At 51.1% G+C, this 21,127-nt stretch overlaps 1 protein-coding gene and 1 pseudogene across 1 annotated transcript; one reads left to right on the forward strand and one right to left on the reverse strand.

Moving 5' to 3' along the window:
- Window positions 1-79: 79 nt before the first annotated feature.
- Window positions 80-13,683, reverse strand: Pex6 (peroxisomal biogenesis factor 6). Its single transcript, XM_021149576.3, has 17 exons — window positions 12,750-13,683; window positions 10,877-11,040; window positions 10,396-10,479; window positions 5,065-5,167; window positions 4,850-4,983; window positions 4,189-4,300; window positions 3,605-3,813; window positions 3,034-3,229; window positions 2,775-2,851; window positions 2,365-2,497; window positions 2,084-2,289; window positions 1,886-1,947; window positions 1,577-1,685; window positions 1,088-1,204; window positions 891-968; window positions 631-770; window positions 80-454 (listed from the first exon to the last, which is right to left on the reverse strand). The coding sequence occupies exons 1-17, from the start codon at window positions 13,632-13,634 to the stop codon at window positions 318-320; spliced, it is 2,946 nt and encodes a 981-aa protein (XP_021005235.1). The 5' UTR covers window positions 13,635-13,683; the 3' UTR covers window positions 80-317.
- LOC147000407 (signal recognition particle RNA) lies at window positions 5,841-6,090 on the forward strand (annotated as a pseudogene).
- Window positions 13,684-21,127: the final 7,444 nt, after the last annotated feature.

A 21,127-nucleotide genomic window follows, 5' to 3' on the forward strand; every position in this document is an offset into this window, starting at 1 on the left:
GTTCTTGTGGTGTCCTCCGCTAACCCCTCCAGACCTCAGCCTCCCATAACCTTTTGCACCACAACCTCTCACAAGACCAGCAGGAGGCAGGATACACTTTATTTTCTACCCCAGAACTAGTGTCTCAGCACAGGTCACAGGCTGCCAAGCCCCAAGCTGCCAGCCCTGCCTTTCCTCCTGAGCACAAGGGCCCCCCACTAGGGCTCACAAGGGATCTCTGGGAGGAGGCAGCCTTCAGGCGACAGGCGGGCGGTACCTTCAGTCAGGGGGCATAAGCAGATGGCAGGCAGGCAGGCAGGCAGGCAGGCAGGCAGCTCCTAGCAGGCGGCAAACTTGCGTTGGATGCGCTTGTATCGCAACAGCTCCTGCTCACTGACTGAGGGCTGCAGCCGGGCTGCAGCCTGCAACAGGTCTTCCATGGTGAGCAGCAGTGCTGAGCTCTGCAGCTCTAGCCCTGAGGGGTGGCAAGGAAGAATAAGGCCAGAGCCCCAGCCCTAGCTGAAGAACAGAGGCTGCAGTCTATGCCTAGGTAGGAGAGCCACCCCCTGCTCAGCCGTTCCTCTGGAATTCAGGGCCAGGACTGTCTCCCTAGCTTCATGGTTCCCATCCAGGGCTGGCAGGTGGGCTCACCTTCCTCTAGGTCTCGAACCCTGCGTTTGAGGGCAGTCATCATGGCGTCAGAGCAGAGAGAATAGAGGTCTGCGCCGGTCAGCTGGGGTGGGCAGCAATCCAGCACGTTCGCCAGGCTCACAGAGGCCTCCAGCTTGAACCTATCACACCCACACCAGGGATGTTAAAGCTGGCCTCGCCTCCTCCCTCAGAAGCCATGCTGACTCGCACACATTCCCTAACTGTCTAAGCCCCTGCCCCAGCTCTCCGATTACGCATACTTCCGTGTGATGGCGCTCAGCACACGCAGCTGGGAGGCCCGGTCCTCACTCGCCCCTACAAACACCAGCTTGTCAAATCTTCAGAGAGACAGAGACAGGAAGTATTAGGGCTGCCAACCATGAGAGGTGAAGGATGCCCAGGATAGAGGTTAAGGCGCAAAGGAGCCTTGTGGAGGGGAGAGGTCCAGGGTCCCCACCTGCCAGGCCGCAGAAGGGCAGGGTCCAGGAGGTCTGGTCTGTTGGTGGCTCCGATCACAAACACATCCTGGGTGCTGTGGAGCCCATCCAGCTCGGCTAGGAGCTGAGACACAACTCTGTACGGGAGGGGAGGGAGAAGGCAAAGGCTGCAGAGTCCTTGCTGTGCCCTCAGGCCAGCTGCGCTTCTCCTGAAGCCTGCTTCAGCAACCCTTGCTAAGCTCTGCCCCATGTCCCCGCCACACTGGTGAGCCTCCTCAAAGTTCCCCACTCCTTTTTAGCTTCCCTTCTAGCTCTGAACTAGAAGGGCAGGAACCTCTTGTCTTAGAGGCCTGGGCTGGAGATTGATGTGACTCAAGATATATACACAGACATATATACATATATGCATATATACATATGTATATGTATGTGTATACACACACACACACACACACACACACACATCTCACATCCCTCCCCAGACTCCGGTCCCTCGCAGAACCCCTGACCTGTCCATCACCCCTCCAGAATCTCCACTCCGTCCGCGGCTTGGAGCTAAGGAGTCCAGTTCATCAAAGAAGATGATACAGGGAGCAGCAGCCCTGGCCCTGGCAAACACTGAGAAAGAGGCTCGCAGGAGAGTGGTGTCAAGGAGCTTCAAGTCAGGGGAGAAGGATGGCACATGTGCCCGACAGTTCCACCCCGGCCATTGCCCACTGAGCTGACCATGAGCAGCCACTGGGGAAGATGGTGGCACAAGGCCGCTGGAGTTGGGGAAGGGCCCGAGGCTCGCTCACTCTCCCCGCTCACTCACTCACCTTCCCGGACATTCTCCTCACTTTGGCCCACATACATGTTGATGAGTTCTGGTCCCTTTACACTGAGCAGTGGGATGAGTGAGACCCATCAGACGTGCTGTCCTCCCCTCCCCTCCCCACACCTGCAACAGCTCCCCCTCCCCCCTTCCGCACCAGCTACAGCTCCCAGCCTCCCACATTCCTTCCCAGCCTGCCAACCTGAGGAAGGTGAGGCTACACTCAGTGGCTACAGCCTTGGCCAACAGGGTCTTGCCAGTGCCTGGGGGCCCATGGAGCAGAAGGCCTGATCGTCTTAGGCCCAGGCTGAGCAGCTCAGGGTGTTCCAGAGGCAGCTGGATGGTCTCTAGGATCTCCTTCTTCACATCCTGCAGCCCACCCACATCGTGCCAGGACACTGAAGGGATCTAGAAGACAGACCAGTGGTCAGGGACGTGTCAGCAGAGAGAGCTCTGCCCCCCCCCACGGACCCGGATTCTCACCTTGGGTGCTCCCACAGCTTGGGAGTGAGCTGTCTGCAGTTGATCTAATGCCTGCCCGAAGTCCTCAGCCAGCAAAGGAAAGCCAGCCGCACACAGGTCCCCCTCATCCTCCTCACTCAAACCACCTGCCGAGCTGCAAAGAAACACGGGGCTAGGCTTACAGCTGTACCCTCAGCATCTGGGACCAGCACTCATGGGGCAGAGGCAGGTGATCTCTATGAGTCCAAGACTAGCTTGGTCTCCACAGTGAGTCCAGGCCAGCCAAGACTACTTAGTGAGTCCCTGCCTTAAGGATAAAAAAGGACTGGGCCAATCAGGCTATGGATTAAGGCTCTAACAAAGGAGAGAGAAACCCCCTCTCTGCCAGGGTCCCATTGCCTTCCCAGCCGCCTGGGATGAGTCTGTCTTACCCTGAGGCTCTGATCCTGGTGCAGGCTGCCCGGCAGGTATGGGTCAGAAGGGCATAGAGGTCCCCTACCACAAAGCCCTAGGGAGTTACACAAAAGGACACATGGGTAGGGCAGGGCACAGGAGGCAGAGGCCAAGTCTGGCCTCCAGCTGGAGCAGAGGCTTTCGTGGTTTCCAGTCTCACGGGGCAGCAGAAACGAGGCCCTGTGTGACAGGGACCCTGTGATGTCATAGTGTCAAGGCCCCTGTGCAGACACTCACCGCACAGCGCCGTGCCAGCTGGGGCAGGTTAACCTCCTGGCCTAAGGGAAGGTGGGCAGTGAGGGCCTGCAGGATACTGAGCCGTTGAGCCTCAGACAGCACTGGCACCTCTAGCTCATGAGGAAATGCCGTCTGCACATCGGTGGGCAGGTCCTGGACACGGCTTGTGGTGGCCACCACCATGAGAGGAGGGCACCTGCAGACAGGGACATGGGCAAGGTCTGGCATGGCTGGCAGCTCCTGCCTTTGGTGTGCAGGAATGGGGAGGGTTGGTGTCAGGACTGGGTAGGGATGGGCATCATCCAGAGTCCCACCATTATCCCCTGATGGTGGGGACACCATGAAGGAGACCCTGCTTCACACGGCGGGGGGAGGGGGGAGCTCACTGGGGACAAAGGCTTCAACCTTGTGTTCCCTTCAAAATGCTAGACTGCTCCTACCTCTGGACACTCTAAATTGGCCCCAAGGACAGGTAAGTGAGAGTTCTGAGAAGCTAGCAGGGTGTGAGGAATTGAGGAATGGAGGGCTGAAAAGGGGGCTTCCCTTCATAACCTGCCTGCTCTATACATACCTGCTGAGAGCGTCCTCATCAAGGAGGAGATTACGGAGTGTGGACGCAACACGGGCATCCTCGCCCAGTCCATCTCGGTCCCGGCCCAGGAGGTCCACAGCTGTCAGCAGGAGAACTGCAGGCCTGCAGCGGCGGGCCCGGGCGAAGGTGGCCTGCAGCTTTGTCTCCACAGCCCTACTGCTGTCTGCACAGAGGCTGGAGCAGGGCACCTGGGGAAGAGACCAGATGGGTCAGGATGAAGGGAGAAGGCTGACTAGGCCATCTTTGTGAGCAGGGACAGGTGAAGGAGGGACCCTGGCCAGGTGGGAGCTTTTGTTCACCCTATCCTTTGCCTGGAGTGTGCAGCCTTGAAACCCCTCCTTCCTGAGAGGAGCTCCAAGTAGCTGAGCATCAAGGGGCTGTATACTGGCCTGACCACTGGGCGAGCTCTGAGTAGCTGGGCATCAAGGGACTGTACACTGGCCTATCTACTGGGCTGAAGCATTAGGGCTGCCAAATGGTAATGAGGGAACCCAGGGGAAGAGAGAGCAAGGCAGAATCTGAGCTCAGTGGAAGCGGCTGGGGCTCGTGCCAGAGGCCTTCACCTTCAGCAAATGGAGCCCGAGGCGGCTGCATGCAGCCGTGACGGCTGTGGTCTTCCCGCTGCCTGGGGGACCCTGCAGAAGCACACAGCTGGTTCCTGTGAGCAATGTTCCTCTGCAATTAGAGAATAGATACTGTCTCCCATTTTTCTGCCCAAATGTTAAGACCCTAGTAACACAGGGACCCCTGGATCTCATAAGCGTCCCGTCTCTCCTTATACCTCCCTAACCCCCATCCAGGCAGTGTCCACAGTCTGAGGCCTTGTGTCATGCCATCTCTGGTGCTTGGGCAGAAGCACTGAGGACATTTTGCAGCCGCAGACCAGTTAGCCTTCAGTGAAGCCCAGCTGGATAGGTCTGGATTTAGACTTGGGCCGCTGGAGTGGGGCACTATGTTCTTTAGGGGATGTAGTGGGAAAGGCCAGGAAAGATCGTGGGCTCCCCAAGCAGAAAAGCAGCTTTAGGATCAGTTACTGGGGAGTTGTGTTGTGTGCTGCTTGTGTAAGCGGGCAGCCTGTGGTCTGGACTGGGGGCCTGGCTTGTGGATCCCTGACTCTGGGTAGACTACTGGAAGTTATTTCCCCGGATGCTGCTCTACAGAGATGCTCTGAGCAGGCCCCTCTCACGGCCCCGGATCCACACCTCCCAGCGTGGCCTCACTCACCCGGGCTGCAGGTGAGGCTTCAGGACAGCACACAGCTCATTTACCAAGGCCTCCAGGCCTGGAGGAGACAAGCTGTCCCAGGGTGGGGACCTTCCTGAAGGCAGCGGTGGCACATGACTCAGGACGGTGCCAGCCTGTGAAAGCAGGAAGCCCAGTGAGGTTCTACAGGGTCCCTACCCCTTTGACGCTCTCCTCCCGGGAACCCACGGCCTTACCAGGTATAAAGAGGTGTGGGTGGTATCAGCCAGAAAGGCACTGGCTGGCCCCTCTGGGGCTTCTCCAACCGTTTTCTTCACTTTGAAAAACATCTCCCGCCACCTGTAAGAAAGGAGGGTCAGGGACCCAAGACCGAGCGACCACATGTGCACCTCTCGGGGAGCAGGTGGCTTTCTCACAGAGGACCAAGTTAGGAGTCCTGAGACTAATAGGGAAAGCTGGGGCCCCCAGAGGGCTGGGCAGGGAGGAAGTGGGGGATACAGAAGGGCAACCCCCTCATTACAGCCATCAAATAGCCCCGGAAGGGCATCTCTCTGGCCATATGGCCTAGCCACCTACTCCAAAAGGTGAAGCCACCATCATTACGCACAGCAACCTGGGGCCGTTTCCCTCGGCTTCAGAACAGTCTCTCCCTCCTACAGATCTGCACCCAGGTCCAAGATCTCAGACTCAAGTGTCCCTTCATTTTTATTCAACAATTCAACTAATTCTAACTAAAGTTAGAGTCTTTAATCATGGTGTCTAACTCTAGTCCTGGGGAGTTGAGGCAGGCGGGAAGGTCGTAAGACAGACCAGGCTGGGCTCCGAAGTAAGAGTGAGTCTCTGTTCCAGAATTACCTGTGAAGCTCGCTTAATTAAGAGGGTACCACACCTCATTACAGATGGTTGTGAGCCACCATGTGGTTGCTGAGAATTATTGAACTCAGACCTCTGGAAGAGCAGTCAGGTTTTTTTGTTTGTTTGTTTGTTTTTGTTTTTAAGACAGGGCTTCTCAGCGGGGCGTGGTGGCGCACGCCTTTAATCCCAGCACTCGGGAGGCAGAGGCAGGCGGATTTCTGAGTTCGAGGCCAGCCTGGTCTACAGAGGGAGTTCCAGGACAGCCAGGGCTACACAGAGAAACCCTGCCTCGAAAAACCAAAAAAAAAAAAAAAAAAAAGACAGGGCTTCTCTGTGTAGCCCTGGCTGTCCTGGAAGTCACTCTGTAGACCAGGCTGGCCTCGAACTCAGAACTCCGCCTGCCTCTGCCTCCCGAGTGCTGGGATTAGAGGCGTGCGTGCGCCGCCATGCCCGGCTTGAGCAGTCAGTTCTTAACCACTGAGCCATTTCTCCCGCTCCCTTGTGAAACTTTAAAAATAAGTATATTTCATGCATTCTGTGAGTCCACTCACCAGGCTGGTGAGCGCCAGGATCAGGGGACAAGGCAAGAATGAGGGAGTGATTGTCAGTGCCCATGGTTTGTGTGCTTAGGAGAGCTCAAGAATCAGAGCCGTCTGCACACTTCTGTACCCATGGCAAACCCTCTGAGCCGGACACTTGTTCATCCTGAAAGATGTACACTTGTTCATTCTAGGAGACATTCAATGTCTCCTAGAGGCAGGAGATCCTCCTGCCTCTGCCTCCCTCCCCCTGAAAAGGGGGAGGTCCCCCTTGGGTACCAATCCACCCTGACATATCAAGTCACTGGGTGGCTCACACCTTTAATCACAGCACTCAGGAGGCAGAGGCAGGTGAATCTGTTCAAGACTAGCTTGGTCTGCAGAGTGAGTTCCAGGACAGCTAGGGCTACACAAGCAAACCCTGTCCCAAAATAAAAAAAATAAAAAATATAAGTAATAATAATGATGATGATAATATTAAATACTACATCATCCTTTGAAAGGAAAAGACGGCACAAGCCCTAGTTTCATCCTGATTCTATCTAACTGGTGTGGGGTGTGACTCTGTATTACATGAGTCTGGAAGCACAGCCAGCTAAGCGGTCATTAACCAGCAGCACGGAGACTCAGAGATATTTAAGCTACTCACTGGGAAGACAGTAATTGCAGGTAGCAGCCAGTAACTTAATCTTTTAGAGACATCACTAGATAGAGCTCCTTTAACTCCTAGGCAGGGAGACACCATGGAACAGAGCACACTGTAGGCCTCTCTAAGACCCACCAGGCTGAGCAGCACGCCTTTAATCCCAGCACTTGGGAGGCAGAGGCAGGTGGATTTCTGAGTTCGAGGCCAGCCTGGTCTACAGAGGGAGTTCCAGGACAGCCAGGACTATACAGAGAAACCCTGTCTGGGAAAACCAAAAAACAAAACAAAACAAAAAAAGACTGACCAGGATGCAAACTCTTTTACTTAAAATGTTTTAGTTGCCCAGCTGCCCATTGGCAGCAACAGTGGCTTCAAAGTAGACAAAGGTTTTTGTTACAAAATTCTTGTAAGTTGGGCTGGGGAGATGGCTCAGCTGGTGAAGTACTACCCAAACAAGTATGAAGACCATGGTTAAGCATCCTAGAACCACATAAAAGATGTCTATATGACAGCCTGCCCATCATCCCAGCAAGCACGGGAGGAGACGGAATGACCAGGGCAAGCTGCCCACAGAGTGAGAGACCCTGCTTCAAAATACAGCCAGAGTGCAGTTGAAGGCACTGATATCCACCACCGTGGGGCCTCCATGCGTGTGCATCTGCACACCCATGCACTCATGCTCACAAACCCAAAGCGGACTTCCTCTGAGTTATTCCAGTTGGCAGTGGCTGTGGTTAAAAACAAAAATGTGGGCTGGTGAGATGGCTCAGTGGGTAAGAGCACCCGACTGCTCTTCCGAAGGTCCAGAGTTCAAATCCCAGCAACCACATGGTGGCTCACAACCATCCGCCGCGAGATTTGGCGCCCTCTTCTGGAGTGTCTGAAGACAGCTACAGTGTACTTACATATAATAAATAAATAAATCTTTAAAAAAAAAACAAAAACAAAAACAAAAATGTAGCCGGGCGTGGTGGTGCACGCCTTTAGTCCCAGCACTTGGGAGGCAGAGGCAGGCGGATTTGAGTTTGAGGCCAGCCTGGTCTACAAAGTGAGTTCCAGGACAGCCAGGGCTATACAGAGAAACCCTGTCTCAAAAAACCAAAAAAAAAAACCCAACCAACCAAAAAAACCTAAAATGTAAGGAGAAAGATGCACAGTGAATGAAGCCTAGAGCTTGGTGCGCGCCAGGTGAAAGCTGCTTGTGAGCCGTGCTCTAGCTCAGAAAACCACCTCACTGTGGCTTAAGCAGGGTACAGCCTCCTGCCTCTAACAAGCATCCTGTCGGAACATTCTGGAAGCACTGCATAGGAAAGCAATGAGGCGCAGCTCTGTGGGAAGTTAGGAGTGAACCACCTTCTTCAGTAGGGGATTGGTGCTCCACTTCAGAGAGCAGAAAGGCCAGTAATCTAGACCCTACCACAGTCCTGCTGAGGGAGCAGGGGCCAGGGCCCCGTGGGGCACACAGAAGAGTTGTGACTTTCTGCAATGTAGCTTTGGTTTGTGAGGCAGAGTACAGAGGACGCTGAAGAGGGTCCAACCATGATGAAATGCCTTTCTAGGGAATATAAGGTCTCTGGGTTTCCCTTATCAAGTCTGAGTGGACTCAGTGACTTACGGTACCGAGCCTGCTAGGCACCCAGAGGTGGGCAGGTTTCAGGAGCTGGGTCAGCAGCAGTGCTGAAAATGACCTGCTGTGTCTCAGAATGCCCGATCACCTGTTTTTCTTTGTGGGCACTAAGTGTGGGAGGTCTGCAGGTCTTCTACAGAAAACAAAGTCAGGGGCTGTTGGTAGAATGACTGCCCAGCTCCTAAAAGTCTTAGGACTCAGACAGTAGAAGCAAGAAGGTCAGAAGTTCAAGGCCATCACTCACACAGATTTTGAGGTTAGCCTGGGCTACATGAAACCCTTTCTTTAAAAAGAAAAAGAAAGAGAGAGAAGGAAGGAAGAAGGAAGGAAGGAAGGAAGGAAGGAAGGAAGGAAGGAAGGAAGAAAAGGGGCTGGAGAGATGGCTCAGAGGGAAAGAGCACTGACTGCTCTCCCAGAGGTCCTGAGTTCAAGTCCCAGCAACGACATTGAGGCTCACAACCATCTGTTATGGAATCTGGTGCCCTCTTCTGGTGTGTCTGAAGACAGCTACAGTGTAGCCATATACATAAAATAAATAATAAATGAATATTTAAAAAAAGAAAAGAAAGAAAGGAGAAAAAGAAAAGGAAAAAGAAAAAGAAAGAAAACTAACCTAAGTAAGGCTGGGTATGGTGGTTATACCTTCAATCTCTATCCCAGACTTTGGGAGACAGGGGCAGTTTGGGATCGGTAATCTCTAGGCCAGCCAAGGCTATGTAGTGAGACTCCGTCTCAGAATGAAACAACTAAGTCAGGCATGGTAATCTTAGCACTCAGGAGGCTGGGCCTGGAGAATTACTCCAAGTTCAAGGTCATTTGGGGTTTCATTGTGAGTTCGGGGCCACCCTGAGCTACAAAGTAAGACTCAAAATTACAGCACCAGCTTTTAGGTGTTTGTTGGACGAGAGAGACAGAGGCCAGAGACTGGTAAGGCCAGCCTGGATGCCAGGCTCCTGATGTGGACTAGGGTTACTAACACTGCCTGTACCTGAGCACTACCATCCTGAGATAGGGAGCACTGCACACCAACAGGAACCAAGCTCTGGATGTTGACAAGATGAGGCAGGCATTCTTGGCAGGTGTCTCTCTTGGCATAGGACACAGGATGAGGTCGAGACCCTGCAAATCATAGCCGCCCGACATTGGGTTACTGATCTGTCAACTGAGCTCTCCTAATATAACACCAGGGGGCGCAGTCTTCCCGTGGAGTCCCTGGCACCCTCGAGGGTTCCCTTTTCCTTAAATCTTTTGTTGGGGAGGTTTCAAGACAGGGTTTCTCTCTGGAGCCCTGGCTGCTCAGGAACTTGTTCTGTAGACCAGGCTGGCCTCGAACTCACAAAGATCCATCTGCCTCTGCCTCCCGAGTGCTGGGACTAAAGGCGTGCTCCACCACGCCCAGCTGCCAAAGTTGTCTTGAGTTTGCCTCCCAAGTTTGGGTTGGCCTCGAACTCACCATGAAGCCAAATCTGTCTTTGAACTCATGATCTTCCTATCTCTGCCGCCCAAGTGTTACAATTACAGTTGTCCACCGCCATGCCCAGCTTGTGTGTTGGGGAATTGAACCCAGGGCCTCCTGTCAAGCAAGCCAAGGGCTCCACACTTAGCTGTCATCTCCAGCTCCATTGAAATGTTGCTTACTCAATGTTGTGTGTGTGTGTGTGTCTGCGTATGATAGGAGTCAAATACAGTGGCCCACCCCCATCCTCCACACTAGGCAATCCTCCACCATGACTCATAACCCAGTCACAGGCAGTGGTTCTTAACCTGTCTTTGATTATGATCATTTGGGAATCAGAAAGTCTCTAGCAATAACGAAATATCCTTTGGCACAGGATTGTTATATACAGCTTGTGGAGGGAAGACTATGGGACTGCATTCTGGTGAGGAGGCGGCGGCATACCTGGGCAGTCTCTCCAGGCTTCCTTCCAGGATCTCAACTTGCCCAGCTGTTGACACACACAAAACATCCCCTTCCTGGACCACCCTGCAACACACACAACTCAGTCAGCTCACAGCAGGAGTCAGGAGTGTGCTCCTGACACATCTGGGCCTCCTTCCAGTAAGAAGGCCCACAGCCCACAGCTTCCCAGACAACGTTCTAGGGGACAATTTAGACTTAGACCACAATGGACCAAGAGTGAGACCAGAGACCAGAGCTGGAGAGGACTCCTGGCTCTCCTGTTGTTCTCTTTGACCAGTCTTTTTTTTTTTTTTTTTTTCTTAGAATGTCCCAATTCATCTCATGCTTACTCCAAGGTTCCCTGCCACAGTGTTGCCTATAATGAGACTTCTCTTAAGCCAGTAGCTCTTGGGTGTCTGGATCCGAGACATGGGATGGGAGGAGGGGGACAAGGTGAGGTGTTTTCTTCCCTTTGGCTGACCTGGGTGTCTGAAAGTGCCGGTACAGGACATGGTCATAATTTCCATTAGCACTGTAGTGAGGCGAGGACAGAATCTCAATGTGTAACTCTCGAGCAAACGGAGGCCCGGGTAGTGGTGAACAGCTTCCTTTGTCTTCTGGGGCGATGGAGCCTTCCAAATACCTCTAATGGAGAAAACAGTTGCCAGCTTACAACCTCCAAGCCGTCAGGTTTTACACTCTTAGCAGCCAGTACCCACATCTGCCTTTTGTCTTTCCCTTAGCAAGGCTAGTGACCCAGGACAGCCAAACTGCAGAACTCTGCTACCCTTAGGAAACCAAAAGCTCTCCTAATGTGAACCAACTCCTGACTCTGGTTCCAAAGCCGCCTGTAAAGATGGCTTTCTGGCTTTGATCCTTGTCATCCCACAGCCAGTGAGGTGCTAAGAAATGTACTTCTCTGATTTCCGTTTTCCTACTGAGACAGTTTCATGTAGCCCAGATTGGCAGCTAGGTTGATGGGAGTACTCTTGAGTCCCAAATCCTCCTGTCTCCGCCACCCAAGCATTGGGATTACAGGCATGCAGCACCACACCCTGCCTCTACAGGCTCTGCGGAGTTGACACCAAGTGGTCTCTGGTGAAGACATGGCTCTGGCTGTGGGAAAAGGCTATATAGTTTTGTTGTCTCAGTCCACAGCTCAGGCTGACCTTCAACCCACTGATTTTTGTGCATCAGCTTCTCAAAAACTGCACAGGAGCCACCATAGCCAGCTTTAGATATGTCCTGACACCACTAACAGGCTGGTCAGCTCACTGTCCTCCACTGTACCCGTCTTCTTCTGTTAGAAGGTGACCACTCTCATATGGACATCTTAGTGGACAGGGTAGGTCTGTCTGCTTTGGGTGCTGGGCCACACACTAGGTCCATCTCACAGTGTTAACCAGTCACTCACCTAACTCTGATGGGCTGGCTTTCTACCTATGGCCATTGGGCACCCGAGGGAGGTTAAATCAACTTCAGATCTGGTGTTAACTAGTTAATTAAGTTTAAGTGGCTACTGGCTTCCTTTCAAGCCAGCACCAGCCTAAACCATACACTTCTATGCTTAGAAACTAAACTGTAGCCGCCCCCCACAAGCACAATTGTATTTTTAAAAGGCAGAAATCAAACACTTCAAGAACTTCTCTTAAATGTATTTAATAAGACATATCAAGTTATGTACAATATATGACTGAGGCCTAAACAGTGTGTAATCATATAAATAAGATATATATCCTAACAAGGCTCAAAAGGCTACAAGAGGAAGAAATGATGTTAAGGTTGTGGTTATAAAATCATGAAAGGCCGGGCGTGGTGGGGCACGCCTTTAATCCCACCACTTGGGAGGCAGAGGCAGGCGGATTTCTGAGTTCGAGGACAGTCTGGTTTACAGAGTGAGTTCCAGGACATCCAGGGCTACAGAGAAACTCTGTCTCGAAAAAACAAAATAAATAAATAAATAAATAAATAAATAAAATCATGAAAGGATTTATGCAGGTGTCACGTTTAGGTTGGCCTTGGAGGAAATGACAGTTGCTTTATCAGATAAAGTTAGAACAAGAAGTCAGTCAAGGAAAAAGCAAAAAGTCAGAGGTACCAGGATAGCATAGCATTCTAATGTAGCAACGCAGTTATAGACTAGGGGTAAGCAAAGCTGGTACTTGGCAGGGGACCTCATGTTTCACCTGAACACGTGAAAGACAGTTTGATAAGAGAAAATGAGTATACAAGACTAAGAGACCTTAAGTGCAAGGTCCAATTGTAAGGCACAGGGGACCCGGATTCTACAGATTTAGCCTTCCAACTCAGTAAAGACAGGGAAGAGAGCAAAAGTTAAAGGAAGCATTCCTGACCTGAAGTCTGAGCTCTCCCACTTCCAGGGGGTCACAGCCGAGATTAAAAGCCAGAGTGGCAGGCACAATCACCAGTCCGTCAGCGAGTGGCTCTCCCGGCTGCTGCCCGGAGTTGGGTCCCAGTCTCTCGGACAGCTCCCAGCGCGGTTCTAGAACCTGGACTTGAGCCAAGCGCGGCTGCGAGGGGTTGGGTAACTCTGTGACAGGGGCCACCCAGACCCATTCGCCCTGGAAGAGTCCGAGACTCCGGAGACAGCTCCGGCTCACACCCAGCGCTTCTCCAGTCCCTCCCAGAACCCCTCGGAGTCGCCGGACCGAGTGGGAAGCTGCAAAGGACGACACTAAGGGCGGGGGCGGGGGATGGCTGTGGTCCCGACTCTCCGGGCCCAGTTTGGCTCGCCCGCGGAGCTCAGTCACGGCCAGCCGTGTCCCCGGGCCCAGCAACCCCTGCAGGGCCGGTCGCGTCTCCAACACTCGCGATCCGGGCACGGGGAGGGTCTCCCCGCGACGCACCAGCAGCGGCCCGACTCGAGGCCCGAGCCCGGGTCCCGGAGCCGTGGCAAGCAGCGCCCAGCCCAGGGCCGGGGGACGCCGCACAAGCCGCGCTCGTACTCGCGCCCCGGGCCCCAGCGCTAGGACCCGCAGCAGCGCGCGGCTCACCAGCAGCGGCGGAGGCCCCGGCCCGCCCTGCTCGCCCTGGGCGCCGGACCCTTCCACGGCCGCCACGAGCAGCGCGGGCTTCGCGGGACTCTCGCTCGCCGGCCGCAGTGCCAGCACCAGCCCCAGCCCCGTCGCTGGCCACGGGCCCCCGGGAGGCAACAGCACCGCCAACGGTGGTGTCTCCGTCGGGAAGGGGTCCAGGACGCGCAAGACAGCCAACGCCATGGCGAAGGAGAAGGAAACCGCTCCACTTCCGGAAATAGGGGGCGGAAAAAGTCCCGGGCAAGAGAGGCGTTTCCGCTTCCGGTAGGAAAGTGGGCGGGGTGCCGCTGGCCCAGTCGGCCCCTGAGAACGCACAGGGGTGGGGGGAGCCTGGCTTGACGGCCGCCTCCGTTGTCGTCGAAGCACGCGCCCTTTGAATCTCAGTGGAGGAGCATTTTTACAATTCTGTAGGGCAAGTAGCGTCCTCTCGACCTTCATGCCCCATAACTTGAATTCAGTATTTAACTGATCAAGAGTAATCGGTGTGGGCCGGGCAGTGGTGGCCCACGCCTTTAATCCCAGCACTTGGGAGGCAGAGGCAGGTGGATTTGAGTTCAAGGCCAGCCTGGTCTACAGCGTGAGTTCCAGGACAGCCAGGACTACACAGAGAAACCCTGTCTCGAAAAACAAAACAAAACAAACAAAAAAAGAGTAATTGGTGTGAAAAGAAGGATGGGGTTTGGGGAGATGGCTCAGTGGTTAAGAGCACTGTCTGCTCTTCCAAAGTCCTGAGTTCAAATCCTAGCAACCACATGGTGGCTCACAACCTCCGTAATGAGATCTCTTCTGGGGTGTCTGAAGACAGCTACAGTGTACGGACTTACATATAATAAATCAATCTTTAAAAACAAAGAAAAGAAAAGTGGAAAAAGTCCATTTTCCTGAGGATGTCTTAGTTTGTCCGGCTCAGCTGTAGGCACAGTCTTGAGGGTTACCTGGAACGTTGTAAGGGGGATGGTGGGATAAAACTGCCCCAGCCATGTTTATGCCAATCTATTTATGCAGTGGCTGCTGGCTGAATTAATGCATGGGATTCGTGTAGCCCCGTTGCTTGGTGTTGCCACACTTCTCCCAATACACCCTACTTAAAGCTCATGTTCCAGTGCCTTGGGTCCTTCACGTTCTCTGTCCTACTCCGATCTAACTTTAAGCTTGAACAGTTTACCTAATTCTAGGAGAGCTATAGGAGAGAAGGCGACAGAGAAGGAAAGGGTTGAAGGGTTCTGTGATGGGAACTAACAATAGCCTTAGTTACTTAGATTTCATCTTTGTCTTTACTCTTTCTTTTTTATGATTTATTTATTTATTGTACGTGCACTGCTCTTTTGTCTGTACGTATGTCTATGTGAGGGTGTCAGGTCCCCTGGAACTGGAGTTATAGACAATTGTGAGTGACAGGTGGGTACTGGGAATTAAACCTGGGCCTGCTGGTAGAGCAGTTAGTGCTCTTAACGGCCGAGCCATTTCTCCAGCCGCCCCCCTCATAAGTCTCCTTTGTAATTAACAGATACAGGTTTTTGTCAAATACATTTAATCAATATATTGGATTGTGGCTATTCCCCTTTTCTGGACCTTGTATTTTTCTTCCAGTTACTGTCAGGCTGTCTCCTTTCCTTTACAGTCGAACCTCTTGAGATAGTCTTCTGTTTTGTATAGTATACATTCTGGAACAATTTGGACGTCAGATATCAGAAAGTTTGAGTATTGACTACATGTATTAAGGTATCTTTATCCCCAGAAGATGAGAAAAATATTTAGATTTCTGATTTTAGTTCCTGGAAATACCTTAGGTCATGAACCTGAAATTGGCCTGGAGATGTCGTTCAGTTGGTAGGGTGCTTGTCTGGCATGCTGTTGCCCTGAGTTTCATCTCAAGCACTTTATAAAGCCAAGTGTGGTGGGTTTGATAGACTCCTGTCTTCCTAGCACCAAGGTAGGTAGAGGCAGCAGCTATGTGGTAAATCTGGAGCCAGCCTAGGATACACGAGAACTTGTCTCAGTGGAATTGTCCAATCTTTTTGTTGTGTTTCTTCTTTTTGTACGTGCGTGTGTTTGTGTGTATGCACTTGTGTAATTGCACATATGTGATAAAACTTTTCCTGGGGAGATCAACACAAGGTTTCCCACCCCAGAAAGGGATCCCAGGGCAGACCAAAACATAAACACCAGCCTGGTCTACAGCGTGAGTTCCAGGACAGCCAGGACTACACAGAGAAACCCTGTCTCGAAAAACCAAAAAATAATCAACCAAACCAAAAAAAAAAAATCATAAATACCAGCTAAGTCCAACTTGATGAACCGATGCGCTTTATTGGAGTTAATTATAGAAATGTGGGTGAGGGGCCACTCACAGGAGCAGAAATGACTCAAAGACAGCTGCATTAGCAAAGCCCACCCCAGTGTGGGTGACAGCTCACAAAGCTTGGAACCTGGAGCACACTGCACAGCCTGCAGGCAGCTCAACAGTTGAACAGTGTCCTTTCCAGGTGCCTCCTCTGGTCTATAACCCTCTACTAGGCATCTGCTCTGGTCTGGGTGTCTTCTTTGCAGCTTGGCTCCACTTCTCAGCTTTTACTGCTTACTCTGATAGGAAGGGGCCTAGTGAATCTAGTCAGATTCAGGGACTTCCTGAAGCTATTGTGAGTGCTTTCCTCCCTGCTTAATGAACTTCCTGCAAGATGGAATGGTTTATTTATTTATTTATTTATTTTTAAGATTTATTTATTTATTATATGTAAGTACACTGTAGCTGTCTTCAGACACTCCAGAAGAGGGCGCCAGATCTCGTTACAGATGGTTTGAGCCACCATGTGGTTGCTGGGATTTGAACTCTGGACCTTTGGAAGAGCGGTCGGGTGCTCTTACCCACTGAGCCATCTCACCAGCCCCTTATTTTTTTTTTTAAGATTTATTTATTTATTATATGTAAGTTCACTGTAGCTATCTTCAGACACTCCAGAAGAGGGCGCCAGATCTCGTTACGGATGGTTGTGAGCCACCATGTGGTTGCTGGGATTTGAACTCTGGACCTTTGGAAGAGCAGTCGGGTGCTCTTACCCACTGAGCCATCTCACCAGCCCATGTTTTGTTTTTTTTTTTTAATTAATTTATTTATTTTATTTATATGAGTACACTGTAGCTGTCTTCAGACACACCAGAAGAGGGCATACTATCCCATTACAGATGGTTATAAGCCACCATGTGGTTGCTGGGAATTGAACTCAGGACCTCTGGAAAAGCAGTCGGTGCTCTTAACCACTGAGCCATCTCTCCAGCCTCCAAGATGGAATGTTTTAATCTGGGAGGAAACCATTAGAAAATACAGGTTTCTCCAGGCATGGTGGCACAAGCCTTTTATCCCAGCACTCAAAAGGCAGCAGATCTCTGTGAGTTCAAGGCCAATCTGATCTACAAATTGAGTCCACTACAGCCAGGGCTTGTTACACAGAGAAACTCTTGTCTCAAAAAATCAAACCAAAACCCCAAAGGTTTTCTTTGAAATTGCTCTCTACATTATCTTTTTGAGGTAAGGCTTCTCACTATTGTTGGCATCAGGGCCTCTGGGAAACCTGTGACATCACATAGGCGGGACCTATAGACCTGTTGCCAAGACAACGGCCACCATATTCCCAGAATCCATTTGGCTCACCTCCCACCTTTACCTATGTTATGTCATTATCCAGATATATAAGCAGAATGCCCCTCCCTCCCTCTCTTCCCCACTTCCTTGCCCCTCTTTCCCAATAAACCTCTTTTTCTTTTTTTTTTTTTTTAATTATATGTAAGTACACTGTAGCTGTCCTCAGATACTCCAGAAGAGGGCATTAGATTTAGTTACGGATGGTTGTGAGCCACCATGTGGTTGCTGGGATTTGAACTTGGGACCTTCGGAAGAGCACTCTTAACCATTGAGCCATCTCGCCAGCCCCATCCTCTTTTTTTAAATTTTTTTTAAAGACTTATTTATTTATTATATGTAAGTACACTATGGCTGTCTTCAAACACTCCAGAAGAGGGCGCCAGATCTCGTTACGGATGGTTGTGAGCCACTATGTGGTTGCTGGGATTTGAACTCAGGACCTTTGGAGGAGCAATCAGTGCTCTTAACCACTGAGTCATCTCTCCAGCCCCCAATAATCCTCTTACATGTGGAACTCTTTTGGCCTAGAGTGCCGTGTTCAGACTTGAGCCGCTATTCTAACACGTCAACTATAACCTAGAGTTAACTGATTTGACTAGACTGGCTGACCAGAGGAGTTCTTTTGTGCTTGCCCTCATGGGTGCAGAGATTGTGGATGCTTGGCCACACCCAGGTCCTTCTCGAGGATGCTGGAGGTGGCCTCGAGGATGCAGCTCAGGCTCTTGTGCTCCTGCAGCAAGTGCTGCTGCTGCTGATGGCCATGGTATTTTCACAGACTGCCCTTTCTTCCTTCTCAGTTTCTTGAGGGTTGTCTTAAACTCACTGTGGAGCCTGATCCTTCTGCTTCCAACTCTTCAAGTACTGGGTTTGATTTGTTTTGTTTTTGTTTTGTTGTTGTTGTTGGTTGTTTTTTGGGTTTTTTTGTTGTTGTTGTTTTGGTTTTTTTCGAGACAAGGTTTCTCTGTATAGCCCTGGCTGTCCTGGAACTCACTTTGTAAACCAGGCTGACCTCGAACTCAGAAATCCACCTGTCTCTGCCTCCCCCCGAGTGCTGGGGTTAAAGGCGTGCGCCACCACGCCTAGCTTTGATTTGTTTTTTGTTTTTTTGAGACAGGGTTTTTCCGTGTACCCCTGGATGGCTTTGAACTCATGGCAATCCCACCTCAGCCTCTTGAGTTTGAGAATCAGAGATGTGTACCATCATGCCTGGCTACATTGGTGCATACAGACACACATTTACTGGGGGTTTAACCTAGGGCCTCACACATGCCTGGCAAGCACTGAGCTCCAATCCTAGTCCCTCCATTTACATTGCAAAACTGCATGCAAATCAGACTGCCCAGGGTGGTACTGTAATCCTAGCACTTTAGAGGCTGAGGAGAGGTGATTTCAGGTTCAGTGACAGCCTGAAGTACACAGCAAGACCCTGTGGCAAGAACAACAAAAAAGAAGGCCCTGGGGACTTGGATTCCCACAGAGAAGAAAAAAAATCCCACTTGCAGCTGAACTTTATATGTCTCTGTCCCCTGCTTCCTAGAGGAACCAAGGTCTGCAGGTCTAAAGAGGCTACACAGTCAGTGGCAAGTTTATGCCCCAGGACTACAGTGCATCTTTTTTTTTTTTTTTTTTTTTTTTAAGATTTATTTATTTATTATATGAAAGTACACTGCAGCTGTCTTCAGACACACCAGAAGAGGGCGTCAGATCTCATTATGGATGGTTGTGAGCCACCATGTGGTTGCTGGGATTTGAACTCAGGACCTTTAGAAGAACAGTCAGTGCTCTTAACCACTGAGCCATCTCTCCAGCCCCGACTACAGTGCATCTTGAGGCTTTGGGTATGGGCAAGGACATCTGTTGATCAGCTCCATCAGAGGACAACTGCCTCAGTTACACTCGTACAGATACGAATATCCACCAGCGAACAAACACCTTTCCTCCCTGTGCAAACAATAGTAGAAATGCAGCCCCACTGTGTGCTACCCTCAACTCAGTGTTAGTCATCAAGCAAAGTGCAATTCTGTATGAGAGCCAGGCTCCTCTCTGTGCAGGCCCCGTGCTCACTCTTTTTTTTTTTTTTTTTGGTTTTTCGAGACAGGGTTTCTCTGTGTAGCCCTGGCTGTCCTGGCACTCACTTTGTAGACCAGGCTGGCCTCGAACTCAGAAATCCGCCTGCCTCTGCCTCCCCCGTGCTCACTCTTGAAGGCACTCTAAGCTCCTACTTGGCTTAAGCTTCCCTGGCAGAGATCACCGGACACCTCCTAGTTGCAAAATCAAGGTGTTCTATTCAGTGTTAAGCAGACTCTACCTGCCTCTGGCCATTATGACACCAGTTCCCTCTAACCATCTTTCATCACTTAGGAGTCACCCTCAACTCATCCTTTCCCTGATACTGTCTCCCCGAATCCAGAGACTCATTGAATCCTGTTGACTGTACACATCTCCGGAGCTCATCCGCTCTTCTTCATTCTGGTTTTTAAAGTCATTCACGTGCATGTGAGTGTCTGAGCGTGTGTATGCCACCTATGCAGGTGCCCAGGGAGGCCAGAGGAGGGCAGGGAGTCAGATCCCCGGAGCTGGGGTTACAGGTGGTTGTGAACCAGCTGTTGTTGGGGCTGGGAGCCTAGTTTAGATCCTCTGGAAGAGCAGCAAGTACTCTTACCCACTGAGCCTTGTCTTCTCTTTCCCATTCTGTTGTTGAAGTTTTAAAATTGTGTGTATGTATGTATGTATGTATGTATCTATCTATCTATCTATGCATGTCTGTGTATCAGGTCCCTTGGGGCTAGAGTTACAGGCAATTGTGAAGCAGCCAATGTGGGTGCTGGGAACTGAATTCAGGTCTTTTGGAAGAGCACCATCTTCCCAGCCCCCATCTTTCCCAATATTGGGGCTACTGCTCTTTGTGTAAGGACGGTTGACTATTGTTTGGTTACCATGCTCCTGGAGGGATCCAAGGCCTCTTTTCCTGGGGAACAAACAGCCACAGGCTTATTTGTAACTTTTTAGTTCTGAGAGTTGTTTCGTTGTTGTTGTTGTTTGTGGTGGCTGGTAGGTTTTTTTTGTCTTTTGTTTGTTTGTTTGTTTTGTTTTTTTTCTTTTAAGAGGTTCTTATTGTAGTCCAAACTGGTCTGCAACTGGCTATAGCTAAGGCTGGTCTGTAACTCCTGATCGTCCTGCCTCTACCTTCCAAGAGCTGGGGTTACAGGGCAAACCCATCACACCCAGCTCGCAGATTTATTTTTGATGGACCTCCTCCAGTTTTTAAATGTAATCTATTGGCTACTAGGATAACTAAAATATATTCCTCCATGTCATTCTGAGGTTTGTGTAATTTATGTGATTGTATTTTAATCATCTCTTAATACGAGTCTGTGAACCTCATTAGAGTGGGAACTACCTGAGGGCAAGAACCCAGTCTTACCCACTTGAACACTAGCTTGGGTGCGGCGGCGGCTCAGGGCTCAGGTAGGGAACGATGAGGCTGCTTTTCCACTTCATTCTCAGTGGCTCCAAACGCAGCTGTTTTACCGATCCCAGCACCCTTCCAGCAGCTACAGGGACCCACGTCTTGAAGCTGCAGCAAACCAGGGTTTCTTATTTTATTTCAGCCCGGTTCCACCGCTGATAGGCTTCCCTCTCTGCTCCTCTGCAACTGTGATCTAGGACAGACTTGATGAATGCCCGGGAGTACCCTTGGGAGTCTTCTCTATCATTTCTCGTGTGCAATCTGAGCTACTTTAAATTCCTGTGAAGAAAGGTGCCCTTTTCGTGTTAGGGCTTTTTTCCTCCAGTCCGTACGAAGCAGGGCAGGTAGAAGAGCAGGGGAGAACGTGAGAGCCACTTCTGGAGGGAAGGAGCAGAGCTCAAAGGACTGAAGAATAGCAAAGGACGACGCACAAGGCGACGCCGGAGAACAGATCTGCCAGCCAAGCTCGGGTTTCCCCATGGCTCCGCCTCCTCCACGAGGCCCGACCCTTTTCAGGGCGGGACCTTCCACTCCAGCCAATTCTGGGAGCCGAACCCTGGCGGTTTG

Source organism: Mus caroli, unplaced genomic scaffold (assembly GCF_978045245.1).
Source record: "Mus caroli unplaced genomic scaffold, Mus_caroli_1 scaffold_18, whole genome shotgun sequence".
Classification (NCBI taxonomy): domain Eukaryota; kingdom Metazoa; phylum Chordata; class Mammalia; order Rodentia; family Muridae; genus Mus; species Mus caroli.

Coding starts and splice junctions, on each gene's coding strand:
- Pex6 (XM_021149576.3), bottom strand. CDS start 13,634: ATGGCGTTGGCTGTCTTGCGCGTCCTGGACCCCTTCCCGACGGAGACA. Junction 4,301..4,849: donor AAGCCTCACCTGCAGCCCGG/GTGAGTGAGGCC, acceptor CTCTAATTGCAG/AGGAACATTGCTCACAGGAA. Junction 2,290..2,364: donor AAGCTGTGGGAGCACCCAAG/GTGAGAATCCGG, acceptor TCTGTCTTCTAG/ATCCCTTCAGTGTCCTGGCA.